Source organism: Lepidochelys kempii, chromosome 9, assembly GCF_965140285.1.
Source record: "Lepidochelys kempii isolate rLepKem1 chromosome 9, rLepKem1.hap1, whole genome shotgun sequence".
NCBI lineage: Eukaryota > Metazoa > Chordata > Testudines > Cheloniidae > Lepidochelys > Lepidochelys kempii.
The window spans coordinates 55,558,184-55,575,472 of record NC_136388.1 but is presented as its reverse complement, the minus strand read 5'-3'; the positions used below and the strand labels follow the sequence as shown (position 1 = coordinate 55,575,472).

Sequence of the window (17,289 nt, the reverse complement as noted above, 5' to 3'; positions counted from 1 at the left end):
AGCTATAACGTATCTATCTTTAGATAAGTTTTTTCCTCAAAAAGCATCATCAAAAAATCAGATTTAAATTAAAAATCAGATTTGATTTTTTTTTTTTTAAATCATTGATTTTTATCCACCCTGCCTCTGGCTGAGTTACTGAAGTTCTCAAATCATGGTTTAAAGACTTCGAGTTAGAGAATCCACCATTTACACTAGTTTAAACCTGCAAGTGACCCATGCCCCAGGCTGCAGAGGAAGGCAAAAAAACCCAGGGTCTCTGCCAATCTGACCTGGTGGAAAATTCCATCTGGACCCCAAACACAGCGATCAGTTAGACTAAGCATGTGGGCAAGACCCACCAGGCAGACACCTGAGAAAGCATTATCTGTAGTAACTCAGAGCCCTCCCCACCTAGTGTCCTGTTTCTGGCCACGGAATTTTTGCTACTAGCAGTCTTTGATAGGCCATATGCTATTGTAGGAAATCCCATCACTAGGGCCCTAACAAATTCATGGTCCATTTTGGTCAATTTCAGTCACAGGATTTTAAAAATAATAAATTTCATGGTGTAATTGTAGGGTCCTAACCTAAAAAGGAGTTGGGGGCATCACAAGGTTATTGTGTGGGGATTGCGATACTGTTACCCTTACTTCAGCACTGCTTCTGGTGACGGCACTGCCTTCAGAGCTCGGCAGCTGGAGAGCAGCGGTTGCAGGCCGGGAGCCCAGCTCTGAAGGCAGAGCCACCACCAGCAGCGCAGTGCAGAAGGATGGCATAGTGTGGTATTGCCACCCTTACTTCTGCACTGCTGTCTGCAGAGCTGGGCCGGCAGTCAGCAACCGCCACTCTCTGGCCACCCGGCTCTGAAGGCAGCAGTAAGGGTGGCAATACTGCAACCCCCTTAAAATAACCTTGTGACCCCCTCCCTGCAACTCCCTTTGGGATCAGGATCACCAATTTGAGAAATGCTGGTCTCCCCCGTGAAATCTGGGGGGTGGGGTGGGGTGGGGGGAGAGTTGGGGAGGGAGAAATTAGATTTCACAGTCCAGGACTCATTTTTCACGACTGAATTTGGTAGGGCCCTACCTATCACCATCCCCTCCACAAACTTATCAAGCTCAGGTCTTGAAGTCAGTTCAATATTTTGCCCCCACTGCTCCCTTTGGAAGGCTGTTCCAGAACCTCACTCCTCTGATGGTTAGAAACCTCCGCCTAAATTTTGAGCCTAAGCTTGTCGATGGCTAGTTTATAGCCATTTGTTCGTGTGTCCAAACTGGCACTTAAGTAACTCCTCTTCCTCCCTGGTATTTATCCCTCTGACGTGGCCTATGAATCCAATCATATCTCCCCTCAGCCTTTATTTGGTTACACTAAACAAGCCACGCTCTTTGAGTCTCCTCTCATAAGATAGGTTTTCCATTCCTCAGATCATCCTAGTTCTTCTCTGCACCTGTTCCAGTTTGAATTCATCTTTCTTAAACATGGGAGACCAGAACTGCACACAGTATTCCAGGTGAGGTCTCACCAGTACTTGTATAATGGTAACGACACTTCCCTGTCTCTACTGGAAATACTTCACCTGATGCACCGTAGAACTGTATTAGCTTTTTTCCATAGCTGCATCACATTGACAGCTCATAGTCATCCTTTGATCAACCAATCACCCAGGTCTTTCTCCTCCCATCACTTACAACTGATACAGAATCATAGAATATCAGGGTTGGAAGGGACCTCAGGAGGTCATCTAGTCCAACCCCCTGCTCGAAGCAGGACCAATTCCCAGTTAAATCATCCCAGCCAGGGCTTTGTCAAGCCTGACCTTAAAAACTTCTAAGGAAGGAGATTCTACCACCTCCCTAGGTAACGCATTCCAGTGTTTCACCACCCTCTTAGTGAAAAAGTTTTTCCTAATATCCAATCTAAACCTCCCCCACTGCAACTTGAGACCATTACTCCTCGTTCTGTCATCTGCTACCATTGAGAACAATCTAGAGCCATCCTCTTTGGAACCCCCTTTCAGGTAGTTGAAAGCAGCTATCAAATCCCCCCTCATTCTTCTCTTCTGCAGGCTAAACAATCCCAGCTCCCTCAGCCTCTCCTCATAAGTCATGTGTTCTAGACCCCTCATCATTTTTGTTGCCCTTCGCTAGACTCTCTCCAATTTCTCCACATCCTTCTTGTAGTGTGGGGCCCAAAACTGGACACAGTACTCCAGATGAGGCCTCACCAATGTCGAATAGAGGGGAACAATCACGTCCCTCGATCTGCTCGCTATGCCCCTACTTATACATCCCAAAATGCCATTGGCCTTCTTGGCAACAAGGGCACACTGCTGACTCATATCCAGCTTCTCGTCCACTGTCACTCCTAGGTCCTTTTCCGCAGAACTGCTGCCTAGCCATTGGGTCCCTAGTCTGTAGCGGTGCATTGGTTCTTCCATCCTAAGTGCAGGACCCTGCACTTATCCTTATTGAACCTCAGATTTCTTTTGGCCCAATCCTCCAATTTGTCTAGGTCCTTCTGTATCCTATCCCTCCCCTCCAGCGTATCTACCACTCCTCCCAGTTTAGTATCATCCGCAAATTTGCTGAGAGTGCAATCCACACCATCCTCCAGATCATTTATGAAGATATTGAATAAAACCGGCCCCAGGACTGACCCTTGGGGCACTCCACTTGATACCGGCTGCCAACTAGACATGGAGCCATTGATCACTACCCATTGAGCCCGACAATCTAGCCAGCTTTCTACCCACCTTATAGTGCATTCATCCAGCCCATACTTCCTTAACTTGCTGACAAGAATACTGTGGGAGACCGTGTCAAAAGCTTTACTGAAGTCAAGAAACAATACAGCCACTGCTTTCCCTTCATCCACAGAACCAGTAATCTCATCATAAAAGGCGATTAGATTAGTCAGGCATGACCTTCCCTTGGTGAATCCATGCTGGCTGTACCTGATCACTTTCCTCTCATGCAAGTGCTTCAGGATTGATTCCTTGAGGACCTGCTCCATGATTTTTCCAGGGACTGAGGTGAGGCTGACTGGCCTGTAGTTCCCAGGATCCTCCTTCTTCCCTTTTTTAAAGATTGGCACTACATTAGCCTTTTTCCAGTCATCCGGGACTTCCCCCGTTTGCCACGAGTTTTCAAAGATAATGGCCAATGGCTCTGCAATCACAGCCGCCAATTCCTTCAGCACTCTCGGATGCAACTCGTCCGGCCCCATGGACTTGTGCACGTCCAGCTTTTCTAAATAGTCCCTAACCACCTCTATCTCCACAGAGGGCTGGCCATCTCTTCCCCATTTTGTGATGCCCAGCGCAGCAGTCTGGGAGCTGACCTTGTTAGTGAAAACAGAGGCAAAAAAAGCATTGAGTGCATTAGCTTTTTCCACATCCTCTGTCACTAGGTTGCCTCCCTCATTCAGTAAGGGGCCCACACTTTCCTTGGCTTTCTTCTTGTTGCCAACATACCTGAAGAAACCCTTCTTGTTACTCTTGACATCTCTTGCTAGCTGCAGCTCCAGGTGCGATTTGGCCCTCCTGATATCATTCCTACATGCCCGAGCAATATTTTTATACTCTTCCCTGGTCATATGTCCAACCTTCCACTTCTTGTGAGCTTCTTTTTTATGTTTAAGATCCGCTAGGATTTCACCATTAAGCCAAGCTGGTCGCCTGCCATATTTACTATTCTTTCGACTCATCGGGATGGTTTGTCCCTGTAACCTCAACAGGGATTCCTTGAAATACAGCCAGCTCTCCTGGACTCCTTTCCCCTTCAAGTTATTCCCCCAGGGGATCCTGGCCATCCGTTCCCTGAGGGAGTCGAAGTCGGCTTTCCTGAAGTCCAGGGTCTGTATCCTGCTGCTTACCTTTCTTCCCTGCGTCAGGATCCTGAACTCAACCAACTCATGGTCACTGCCTCCCAGATTCCCATCCACTTTTGCTTCCCCCACTAATTCTACCCAGTTTGTGAGCAGCAGGTCAAGAAAAGCGCCCCCCCTAGTTGGCTCCTCTAGCACTTGCGCCAGGAAATTGTCCCCTACGCTTTCCAAAAACTTCCTGGATTGTCTATGCACCACTGTATTGCTCTCCCAGCAGATATCAGGAAAATTAAAGTCACCCATGAGAATCCGGGCATGCGATCTAGTAGCTTCCGTGAGCTGCCGGAAGAAAGCCTCATCTACCTCATCCCCCTGGTCTGGTGGTCTATAGCAGACTGCCACCACTACATCACTCTTGTTGCACACACTTCTAAACTTAATCCAGAGACACTCAGGTTTTTCTGCAGTTCCGTACCGGAGCTCTGAGCAGTCATACTGCTCCCTTACATACAGTGCTACTCCCCCACCTTTTCTGCCCTGCCTGTCCTTCCTGAACAGTTTATAACCATCCATGACAGTACTCCAGTCATGTGAGTTATCCCACCAAGTCTCTGTTATTCCAATCACGTCATAGTTCCTTGACATCACCAGGACCTCCAGTTCTCCCTGCTTGATATGTCCCCAGGTTATAGCAGAAATTCTTGTTGTTAATCCCTAAATGCATGATCTTGCACTCTGCACTATTAAATTCATCCGATTTACATTACTCCAGTTTACAAGGTCATCCAGATCCTCTTGTATGATATTCTGGTCCTTCTCCATACTGGCAATCCCTCCCAACTGTGTGTCACTCACAAATTTTATTAGCACACTCCCACTTTTTGCACCAAGGTCAGTCATAAAAGTGTTACATAAGATTGGTCCCAAGACTGATCCCTGAGAAACTCCACTAGTAATCTCCCTCCAGCCTGACCATTCACCTTTCAGTATGACCTGTTGTAGTCACCCCTTTTACCAATTCCTTATCCACCTTTCAAGTCTCCTATTAATCCCCATGTTCTCCAATTTAACTAATAATGTCTCATGTGGACTGTATCAAATACAATACTGAAATCCAAGTAGATTAGATAGATTGAGAATCACTGTATTAGACAATGGAAATGCAAACTTTTGCATTAGTGACCACTTTCACACAGCAAGCCTCTGAGTCCCAGCCTTATAAATTAAAAACATTTTTTATATTTAATTATAAATGCTGGAGGAGAAGCTGGGTTTGGGGGGGGTAGGCTGATGGCTTCAGACCCCCCCCCACGTAATAACCTTGCAACCCCCTGAGGGGTCACAACCCCCAGTTTGAGAACCCCTGGTCTAATAGATCAGTTATCCTCTCAAAGAAGGAGATCAGGTTGGTCTGGCAGGATCTGCCTTTTGTTAATCCATGTTGTATTTTATCCCAATCACCATTCACCTCTATATCCTAAACTACTTTCTGTGACAAACTTTGAAAGAGAAAGATGGTGACATTTGGTAATGATTCAGTTCAGAACTTCAGTGCATAGCCCATTCCTCCCACTCCTGGGGGAAGGGGAGGAGGGATCAAATACAAGACTCATGTTCTTACTGCAGCTTCCTAGTGGCTGAATCAAACAAATGGTCTAACCAAAAGAAGGCAGAGGGGAGATCTGATTGCTCTCTATAAATAGATCAGAGGATTAAATACCACGGAGGGAGAATTATTTAAGCTCAGTATCAATGTGGACACAAGAACAAATGGACATAAACATACCATCAGAAAGTTTAGACCTGAAATTAGACGAAGGTTTCTAACCATCAGAGGACTGAAGTTCCAGAACAGCCTTCCAAGGGAAGCAGTGGGGACAAAAGACATGTGGCTTCAAGACTAAGCTTGATAAGTTTATGGAAGGCATGATATGATGGAATAGCCTAATTTTGGCAATTAATTGATCTTCAACTATTAGCGGTAGATATGCCCAATGGCCTGTGATGAGATGTTAGATGGGGTGAGATCTGAGCTACTACAGAGAATTCTTTTCTGGGTGTCTGGCTGGTGAGTCTTGCCCACATGCTCAGGGTTTAGCTGATCATCATATTTGGGGTCGGGAAGGAATTTACCTCCAGGGCAGATTGGCAGAGGCCCCGGGGATTTTTCACCTTCCTCTGCAGCGTGGGTCACAGGGTCACTTGCTGGAGGATTCTCTGCACCTCGAAGTCTTTAAACCATGATTTGAGGACTTCAGTAGCTCAGACATAGGTGAGAGGTTTGTTACAGGAGTGGGTGGGTGAGATTCTGTGGACTGTGTTGTGCAGGAAGTCAGACTAGATGATCATAATGGTCCCTTCTGACCTTAAAGTCTATGAATTTATGAAACATTTTGTCCAGTACCTGCCATACCAGTGGCACACTAGTGACTGCTGGGGCCATGGATTTGGCCATGTTCCTGGCACTCCCAAAAGGCAACATTCACAGCAACAGGATCTCTGGGATCCAGGGATGGGAGGGAGACAAAACCCAGCTTACTTCAAACTCATCCATCATTTTGCGGATTCCACTTCCTTTCTGACCAATGATGTAACGGTGAAGGTCAAAGGGCACTTCCACCTCAGTGGTGACAGGAACCAGAGCCTGCACGGGGGAGGAAGAGCACAGAGTTTACCCAGCAGAAACACTTTGCAGAGTCAAGGGTCAGATTTCTCTCAAAGCCTTTTGAATGACAGCCCTGCTGTGATTTAGATTAGCTACATCTGTCCTAAAAGGGAGAGAGATCTGGCACTTCCTGAATCCCCCAGAGTGGAATACATTTGATCAAAAGATCATTAAACCATTGATTAGGAAAGAGACCATGTAGTCTTCATGGGGAGGTCAAGAAGAAAGCCTAACAGCAGCAGCGAAAGCTATGAGAATACATTGGATACTAAAGAACATACTCAGAATTAACAATGGTGCCTCCTCTGGAGTACAGTGCTCCATTTTCATAGCCTCACCTTAAAATATAGTGAAGGCTGAAAAGGCCCAGAAAGAAAGTCATTAGATTAAGGATGGAAACACTTAGGTCTGGTCTCCATTAGAGTTAGGATGACTCAAGGCAGCTTATGTCAACCTAACTGTGGAAGCGTCTATACTTAAATTTTGCTCCCGCCAATGTAATTTCCCCGCTATGCCAACTTAACTCCAGCTCCATGAGCGTCAGAGTCAAAGTCAATGTAGTTTGGTCAACGCAGTGTCAGTGTAGACCCTGTGGTGCTTTTGTCAACTGTTACTGGCTTTCAGGAGCAGTCCCACAATGCCCTGCACTGACAGTACAATTGATACAAGCACTTCTTCTTGTGTCAGCGGTGTGCGTCCTCACCAGCCAAGTGTAGACATGGTTAAGCAAAGTGTAGACATGTAATTACTGTGGCAGCTGTATGCCAACCTAAGTTAGGTTGACTTAATTTTGTAGTTGAGACATGGCCTTAGCTCTGATGAGAACTTGTCAAGGCTGGAACTAGTCAGCCTGGAAAAGGTTCGAAGGGACTTTATTGAGGAACAATATAGAAAACAACGATTGCTCTTGTATTACGGGGCAGGGTTGAAAGGACAAGTCATAAAAAAGTCTTATGCATAAGCAACTCCCACTACTGCTTAGAGCCTTTAACACCAACTGAGCCAGGTCAATTCACACCCACCCTGCAAGTCATTAAAGGGCAGAAAGTTTAGGTGCAATAAAGGGAATCCCTTTCCTTTAGGCTACATAATCTACCTATGCCACATTAGCCCCAGGATGACACCAACTTGAGCAAGGCCACCTGGCACCAGAGCCCAAAGTATTCAAATAGAGCCTCCTGCTGCAGGGCACAAGCAGAATACAAGAGCTTTGAGAGTCTGCTGAGAGCCAGCAGCACCACATACCTGCAGCGCCTCTTTGGCTACCTCACATTTCTCTCTGCGGCCAGAGATGATGATAATGTCACACTTCTTTGGGGAAGTGGGGTCAGCCTCCTTAGCTTCTTTTCCTTCCCCACTCTCCTCTCCATTCTCCTGCATGGCTGGTTCTGTGGCAGGGGCTGAGAGCATGGAAACAAACAGAATAAGAATCTTATCAGTGAATACAGAACTTAGTTTCCATAAGTGGTATTACTCCCACAGAGATCAGTACACACCCTCCACCTTGCCCAGCAGGACCCCAAGGCACACAGGGAGGACAACGGACATTCACCATAAAGAAAGTGAGATTTTAATAGCATTTCAGTAGTATGAGAGGTTACCTACCATCAGTACTAACTCTGCCTTGGCTCCATCCTGGATTGTAGAGTGTCCACCATTATGCCCTGCTCTTTACATAGGAACACAGCCTCTCTCCAGCCCAAAAAAAAGAGTTCCTTTTATTGCCCCTTCTGTATGGCACTCTCTCCTTACTCAGCAGCAGATTATTGTATTAAGCATTACACATAGTCCACCATTGCTGTCTGAGAACCCACATTCCCAGTAGCTTTTCTTTCAGCTGTTATGAAGTGCACAGACCCAGAATATTTCATATTAAAAGCAATATATTCTACATCAGTCAGGACTGTGGTCTAGTTTCATGGTCGGTTCACCACCTCCTAGTGGTAGAAGGCCCTCCCCCACACCTTATTTAACAGGTGTGGTTAAACATAAGGCAGCCAGGAACCAATGAGCCTTGCTGTGTGTGGTATACTTGAGACCAAACTTGGCAATATGTAGTGGAGCAAACAAGCCATTCTCCTTTCACTTGTGGGAGGGGAAGAGCGGTAAGGAGAGCTGGTTTGTTTAAAAGTTCTCCCTCTCCAAAAGAGTTTAAAGGTAAAAGACCTGAAGTTTATAGAAACTCTACTGCTGTTTGGTGTAGACCAAACAATAGCTCTCTCCTGCCATTGCAGTTTGGCCTGGTTCTTAAAGGAGCCTAAGGAGGCAGAAGCAAAAGGACAGCAGTTCTAGTCCATATTGAGTACGAGACACGGTCATAGTTGCCTGTTTTAGTATTAGGCTTGGAGGAGGGTTAAGGACTGCACAGCTCAAAGCAGAAGTGTCCACTTGCAAGGCTGCCTCCTGCCCAGCCACATTGCCTCTCTGCAGGGAGAGACTTAAACTGCATGACTTGTGAACTTGGCTGGGGTTCCCTCCGAAGCAGCAGCACAACCCCCAGTGATCTGAGTAGCTCAGAGCACCCCACCAACACTTCCAGTGCAGTAGAGTTCTCAAAGCATCATACCTGGGTTCTCCTCCCTGTCGGGGAATTTGATCTGAACACCATAGTCGCGGGTGATCTGCTGAATTCGGGAACCTTTGGGGCCCATGATGGAGCGGTGAAACTTCTGGGGGATGGTGCACTCTATTGTCACCTGAGCTTCCTGCATGTTTGACAGAGAAAGCAGGTGAATTATTCAGGTGACACCTGTTGTCACATACTCCCTCCTATTTGATCAAAATGTGATTCTCAAAGATTTGTCACCATAGTAAGTTCATATAGCCATGTGTGTCATAGGCAGGAAGGGAGCAGGGTGGAGGCAAAAGGTTGGGACAAGGGCTGTCAAGCAATTTAAAAAAAAATTTAAATTGCAATTAAATGCGCTGTTAAACAATAGAATACATTTTATTTAAATATTTTTGGATGTTTTCTACATTTTAAAATATATTGATTTCAACACAACAGTATACAAAGTGTACAGTGCTCACTTCATATTTATTTTTGATTACAAGTGTTTGCACTGTAAAAAGACAAGAAATTGTGTTTTTCAATTCCCCTAATACAAATACTGTAATGCAATCTCTATCATGAAAGCTGAACTTACAAATATAGAATTATGTACAAAAATACTTTTTAAAATTTTTGAATGCAGAATAAAATTTTAGACCTTGCAAGTCCACTCAGTCCTTCTTCTTGTTCAGCCACTCACTCACCCAAACAAGTTTGTTTACATTTTCAGGAGATAATGCTGCCCGCCTCTTGTTTACAATGTTACCTGAAAGCAAGAACAGGCACTCTCACGGCCCTGTTGTAACCGGCGTCGCAAGTTATTTATGTGCCAGATGCACATGCTTCAGCTACAATTCCAGGGGCATGCGTCCATGTTGATGACGGGTTCTGCTCAAAAACCATCCAAAGCAGTGTGGACCAACACGTGTTCATTATCCAAGTCAGATGCCAGAAGGTTGATTCTCTTTTTTTGGTGGTTTGGGTTCTGTAGTTTTCGCACTGGAGCATTGCTCTTTTAAGACTTCTGAAAGCATGCTCTCTACCTCGTCCTGCTCAGATTTTGGAAGGCACTTCAGATTCTTAAATCTTGGATCGAGTGCTGTAGCCATCTTTACAAATCTCACATTGGTGCCTTCTTTGCATTTTGTCAAATCAGCAGTGGAAAGTGTTCTTAAAATGAAAACCATGTGCAGGGTCATCACTGAGACTGCTAGAACATGAAATTTATGCCAGAATGAGGGTAAAACAGAGCAGGGGACATACAATTCTCCCCCAAGGAGTTCAGTCACAAATTTAATTAATGCCTGTTCTCTCTTTCTGGTGACATTGTAAATAAGAAGAGGGCAGCATTATCTCCTGTAAATGTAAACAAACTTGTTTGTCTTAGTGATTGGCTGAACAAGAAGTAGAACTGAATGGACCTGTAGCCTCTGAAGTTTTACATTGTTTTGTTTTTGAGCGCAGTTATGTAACACACACACAAAAATCTACATTTGTAAATTGCACTTTCAGGACAAAGATTGCACTACCTTACTTGTAGGAAGTGAACTGAAAAATACTATTTCTTGTTTATCTTTTTACAGTGCAAATATTTGTAATCAAAATATACACTTTGATTTCAATTACAACACAGAATACAAGATATATATATGAAAATGTAGAAAAACATCCAAAATATTTAATAAATTTCAATTGGTCATCTCTTGTTTAAGTGTGATTAATCAGGATTAATTTTTTTGAGTTAATTGTGAGAGTTAACTACGATTAATCGACAGCCCTAGTTGGGACAGAGCAACAATTATTCTGTCCAATACATTTCCAGAATCCCTCATACCTCCGCGCCCAAGAAACAAAAGGCAGCCTGTCCTCCAAATGCTACCCCACACCTGACTAATGGCCACAGACCAGAACTCCATTCCCATACCTCTCCCTCGAGAGGCTCTTCAGGGGGAGGGAGGGTGAACAGCCTGTCATGGAGGCAAGGACAAGAGCACAGACACTTAACAGCTGGTGAGTTGTAAGAGCCAGCCTTGGGAGGATTGGCTCCAATTCTTGAGCCAGGAACCCCAAAGTTAGTACCCAATGCCTGAAGTGCTCTGTGCATCATCTCCCAGATCAGTATGTGCCAGAGTCGGGAGCAAGCGAAAGCTACCCTTTAATAAGACAGTGTTGAAAGTACAGCTCCTCACCTCCCCCAGAAGACAGCAAAGGGCTGAACAGAGCATGCCAGAAAGATACCTAGAAGAGAATTAGAGACCCCTAACCACCACCCTTCTGCTCCTACAATGAGAGGGGAGGATGGGACCTTGAGCAGAGGAGGACTCCTAAGCATTAAGGAACTGAAATGCACAGGAAACACAGCAGAGTCTTGGCCAAGAAGAAACTGCCACCCCCAACAGCTGGCTAAGGAAGGCCAAAAGGGGATGTATATCTCCTCCCAGCCAGGCCGCTGGGGAGGCTAGACATCTTTCCTAGGCTAGGATCTAAATAGGGGGTTACCCTGGATATTCCTAGGTTTTGACCCAGGCTCGGAGTGCCAATACCTGGGGCCCATGTGACCTGCCACAGTGTTCCTCAGGTCAGAGACTGGGCAAAAACAGGACCCTCCACATGACATGGAGCAGGGGATTTTTTTTGGGGGGGGGGGTGGGGGGGAGGGAGGGAGGAAGGTACTTGTGACATGTGTAAGAAACAGAACGGTTGCTTCTTAAAACAAGCCTGCTGGGACACACACCAGGTCCTCAATGATCTCCAGGATGCGCTTCTTGGCAGCCTCCACGCAGTCCTTGGCCCCCTTGAGGGTGACCTTGTCACTCTGGGTGCCAGAGCGGGGGAAACTGACCATCACACCACCATACTCATCAGCAATCTCACGGAGAACCTGCCCTCTCCGGATTACAAAGTGTCGGTGGTGCTTGGGGTCCACCACCATGGAGTCCTCAACCACGTTATCCTGCAGAGAGGAGACATTACACAGTGGTGTTTCTTCATTACACTCTACTTCTGGATTAGAAAATCCCTTCCACAGCTCACAATGTGGGACCACTCCTCTATCATTAGAGAAGTGGGTTGTGTGCAGTGTAAACACACATATCTTAATTCTTGAGTTCCTACCAGGGCCTCCCAAATAGACATGTTACCCTTATCCAGGGCCAAGCAATTCCTCCCAACTGACAGGTTAGCACCTGCTACCACCTACGCTGCAGAGATGCACACATGGGAAGTGTGGGTAGAAAGACAAGTGAATGGAGGAAGCCTCCCTCACCAGGTTCTGGATGAGTGCCTCCAACTCCTTCTGAGCCTCCTTGACAGCCCCCTCGGTCCCCATGATGGTAATCAGCTCTTGGTCTTTGTCTTCAGAGGTTGGGAAGATGATGCGAGCCCCTGTGTTATCACGCACCTTGCGGATATTGCCACCACCTTTGCCAATCAGGAACTTGTGGTACTCTGGCTTGGCACGAAGGTCCACTGTGTAACTCTTAGTTTGCTAATAGAGGTCAGCCCCCGCACAGAGAACAAAGCACAAATGAGTACTTGCAAACACAATTTCACCATTAGAATATATGGAGAAACTTCTGGAATAAGTTTGTGCACATGCACATTTGGCTAAGCGTGACTAGTGTCACAGCCTAGAAATCCAATCTTCCAAAGTAAAAGCAAACTAGAAGAATTCTGGTATCTGAAATCAGAAGATGTTACTTCACATTCTCCAGGCATCAGAATATTCGCACCATGAGAACTTGCATTTGGGAGGATGTCACCTTACTTCTGATATGTCACAACACAATCCAGTAAGAATGCATCAGGATTAAATGGTGCTGAGAGCAGACAGGAGAAGGACCAAGTGAGCCAGAGAACTGCTCATTCACATGGGCCAGACCCATAGCGGATAAGCCAGTGTCATGCTACCTGCCAGCTACGCAGGCTTACTGCAGCTGTGAATCTGGCCCATAACATGAGAGTACACAGCACTTTCACCAGGCAGCCATTTCCAAGAAAGTTTTTGTTAATAAATAAAGTGGCCAGTTATGCATCTTAGAGTAACTCCTGTCACTTGAGACCTTAATTACATCCATAATTATATCAAGGGATGTGAAAAAAAAGAATGCCACTCATTTGGAATTTGTAGGCACGGGCTAAGGCCAGACAGGAGGGAGGAGTGAAGGAAAGTTGCCTCTCGGAGTAAAACCAACTCCAGTCACACACCAGTGTGCTTCAATTCCAAGTAAGGCGGGGGGTAAGGGGGGGCGAGAGGAGGACATTTCTGCTCCTTCATCTGGACCCAAAGAGGCATTTAAGCAAAGAGCAGATCAAACAAACAAAGGGGTTAAGTCACTTTGTTGGCAGAGTAGCTAGTTCTTTTACTAACTCGAACGCCACTAGGATCAGGGTCTCTTGTCCTAGGAGCAGTGGTACCAATGTTCCAACTGTGTTTACAATAGGAGTATAATGACCCAAAAGACAGGGTCCCCCCCTTACACTGTCCACCCCACCCAGCACCTCTCTGTGGTAAGGCACACAGTGTGGGATCGATCACACATTAAGAGGGAAGAGACTGTGGTTGGATCTGATCTTTCTACCTAGTTGCAGGGCTCACCTTCTCCTCTGCCAAATGCAGCAGCTGTTTCTTGGCCTTCTCCACATCCTGAGCAGGGCCCCTGATGGTGACTGTATCGCTGCCAGAGCCCTCTGTGGGAAAGTGGATGTGGACCCCACCACACTCCTCCATGATTGAGCGAATGAAGCGACCTTTGGCACCAATGAGGGAGTTGTGGAGCTTGGAGGGGATGGAGACCTCCACCTCTGTGATGTCAGCCTAGGGGAAGAAGCCAGGGCATTAAGGTTGGATTGTATGGCAAGCTGTTGGGAGGGAATTGTTTGGGTGAGGGGGAAGCAGACCCATGCAGTCTGTTCCTCTTCTGGAGATATCAGAATACTGAGATTATTGGGATTTTAGTACTGGGAGATGACCACACAACCACTTATTAAGAAGCAAATCTGAGCAGAGGATCTGCAATATCTGCCAAGCAGCAGCTGGATGTGCCAGCACATGCCAGACTCCCAGAACAATAATGGGCACTGGGGAAAGTATTCCCCCCCCCCCAGCACTGTTACCGTTTGGGCACAAAGAAAAAAGTTTCAGTAGATGAGGATTCTTTCAGAAGAGAAGTGAATAATGCAGATTCAATAAGATTCTGGTCAGAAGTATTGGCTGGATTCATGAAAACCTCCACATGGAGACAAGTGGCTGCACTACATGCCACTGGAAATTGTATCCTGGACTTGTCTTTCCTAAATGTTCTCAGGATTAGGCAAGTAGATTTCTTTGCCTACTTTGGTGACCTGAAGAAGCTTGCTATGTTTTGAGGACTCAGTCCAATTTGGTGGTCTTCAATTATCTGGGGAGATTGGTCTCAAATTAAAGCAACCTCTGTATTAAACGTTTTATTAAGCAGTTCAGTTGCTAGTACTGTTAACATTCAGAATTTGAACCAAAAAAAAAATTCTTTCAAAGTTTCCTTGAGTTCAGCTGTCTTTAATATGGCATTTTTAGTATCAGCTCTCAGAATTTGCAACCTAGCAAGCTGGATACGGAGGCCTGCCTAAAGAGACTGCCAAGACAATTAGGCCTAAGACAAGAACCTCTTCGGAAAGGACCATAAGTATCTTTTGCTGAGAAGCTGGGCTCTTTGATCTTAAGCATGCTAATCTTCAAGCTATGAACTCAACACATAAGAGACTGTATTCTTTAAGTTTAACTATCTCCTGTATAATTTGTTTGCTTTGTTTTTGTGAATTTTGTCAAGTCACCTATGTTTTGTTAGGCCTCTGTACTCCATTTATAACACCTTAAATTAACCAGTTCCTGTTACCAGCTCTTTTTGGATGGATAGAATTCGGTGGCGAGCGGCTTCACAGTTTGCTCTCTTGCCAGTGATGATGATTGTCTCTGAGTTGCTGTTCTCTGCTGGGAGATCAATCTTGGTGTTGCTTTCCTCACGGATCTGCAGTAAGAAACAAATACATGTTTGAGGTGGAGCATGCAAGAGGAAGCTCTGGAAGGTTAAGTTTTACTTCACCACTGAGCAGGTGGGATTGATGACTGGAAGGTACCTGAAAGCAGAGAGTACAAAGGAACTTTGTAGAACATTTGAGGGCCAGTAGCAACCTCACCTTTTTGATGTTAGCACCTCCTTTCCCAATGATGTTCTTGTGGAATTGTTTGAAGATGGGAACAGAAATAGAAAAGCTGTTTTCAACCTTACAAAGAGAAAGAAGAGAATTAGTTCGCTGACGAGATGAAGTCACAACAGGCTTGGTCATGCCTCACCCTTTCTATTTCTGTTAGGATTTCTTAAAACACCTGGAAAAGAGCCTCTTTGTTTACCATTCTGCCTAGAAGGTGCCTGACTGCTTATGAGAGAAGGTCAGAAAAGTAAATTCACTCAAAACAGACTAGGAGTACTTGTGGCACCTTAGAGACTAACCAATTTATTTGAGCATGAGCTTTCGTGAGCTACAGCTCACTTCATCGGATGCATACCGTGGAAACTGCAGCAGACATTATATACACACAGAGATCATGAAACAATACCTCCTCCCACCCCACTGTCCTGCTGGTAATAGCTTATCTAAAGTGATCATCAAGTTGGGCCATTTCCAGCACAAATCCAGGTTCTCTCACCCTCCACCCCCCCACACACAAACCCACTCTCCTGCTGGTAATAGCCCATCCAAAGTGACAACTCTCTTCACAATGTGTATGATAATCAAGGTGGGCCATTTCCTGCACAAATTCAGGTTCTCTATTCAGGGGACACCATCACAGGGCCTAATAACATCAGCCACACTATCAGAGGCTCGTTCACCTGCACATCCACCAATGTGATATATGCCATCATGTGCCAGCAATGCCCCTCTGCCATGTACATTGACCAAACTGGACAGTCTCTACGTAAAAGAATAAATGGACACAAATCAGATGTCAAGAATTATAACATTCATAAACCAGTCGGAGAACACTTCAATCTCTCTGGTCACGCAATCACAGACATGAAGGTCGCTATCTTAAAACAAAAAAACTTCATATCCAGACTCCAGCGAGAAACTGCTGAATTGGAATTCATTTGCAAATTGGATACTATTAATTTAGGCTTAAATAGAGACTGGGAGTGGCTAAGTCATTATGCAAGGTAGCCTATTTCCCCTTGTTTTTTCCTACCATCCCCCCCCGACGTTCTGGTTAAACTTGGATTTAAACTTATAGAATGGTCAGTTTGGATGAGCTATTGCCAGCAGGCGAGTGAGCGTGAGCGTCCGTCCCCGGGAAAAGGGGGCGGGGCGGGTGAGAAAGCCTGGATTTGTGCTGGACATGGCCCACCTTGATTACCATGCACATTGTAGGGAGAGTGGTCACTTTGGATAAGCTATTACCAGCAGGAGAGTGAGTTTGTGTGTGTGGTTTTTGGAGGGGGGTGAGAGAACCTGGATTTATGCAGGCAATGGCCAACCTTGATCATCACACACATTGTGAAGAGAGTGGTCACTTTGGATGGGCTATTACCAGCAGGAGAGTGAGTTTGTGTGTGGGGGGGTGGAGGGTGAGAAAACCTGGATTTGTGCTGGAAATGGCCCAACCTGATGATCACTTTAGATAAGCTATTACCAGCAGGACAGTGGGGTGGGAGGAGGTATTGTTTCATGATCTCTGTGTGTATATAATGTCTGCTGCAGTTTCCACGGTATGCATCCGATGAAGTGAGCTGTAGCTCACGAAAGCTCATGCTCAAATAAATTGGTTAGTCTCTAAGGTGCCACAAGTACTCCTTTTCTTTTTGCGAATACAGACTAACACGGCTGTTACTCTGAAACCTGTCAAAACAGACTGAAGCTATGGGTTTGGGAGGTGGATCCCCTTCTCACTCAGTTACCCTAGAGCCACTGTAAGAAGAGCTGTCCCTTCATTACTAAATATCAGCACAATGCAGGTGTCTCACCCACCTGCTGTACATTCTAAGGTTTCAGACAAAGCTTAAGTGTGATGTCAGCACACAGTTATCCTCTGTCCCAAAACTAAAGACTGGGAGGTGGGGAAGATAACACAAGAAGCTCTCATACCAGGTCTGCCACCATCTTCTGCATGTACTTTGTGCATTTTTCCACCTCATTCTTGGGTCCTCTAAGTTGGACAATGTCGCTCTTGTGTGCTGGGTCTGGGAAGTTGATGATCACCTGCAAGAGATGGTCACTTAATGGCAGAATC

General features: G+C 45.7%; 1 protein-coding gene across 3 annotated transcripts in view; it reads right to left on the bottom strand.

The window, feature by feature from the left end:
• HDLBP (high density lipoprotein binding protein) overlaps nt 1-17,289 on the bottom strand; it is a 91,425-nt gene that overhangs the window by 16,996 nt on the left and 57,140 nt on the right. For all 3 annotated transcript variants that reach the window (XM_073360450.2, XM_073360452.2, XM_073360453.2), the window contains exons 14-22: nt 17,145-17,258; nt 15,201-15,287; nt 14,900-15,031; nt 13,624-13,842; nt 12,292-12,513; nt 11,761-11,979; nt 9,042-9,180; nt 7,721-7,875; nt 6,350-6,454 (exon numbers count right to left, since the gene is read on the bottom strand). In XM_073360450.2, coding sequence (XP_073216551.2) covers nt 6,350-6,454; nt 7,721-7,875; nt 9,042-9,180; nt 11,761-11,979; nt 12,292-12,513; nt 13,624-13,842; nt 14,900-15,031; nt 15,201-15,287; nt 17,145-17,258 — 1,392 coding nt within the window. The remainder of the gene's footprint in view (nt 1-6,349; nt 6,455-7,720; nt 7,876-9,041; nt 9,181-11,760; nt 11,980-12,291; nt 12,514-13,623; nt 13,843-14,899; nt 15,032-15,200; nt 15,288-17,144; nt 17,259-17,289) is intronic.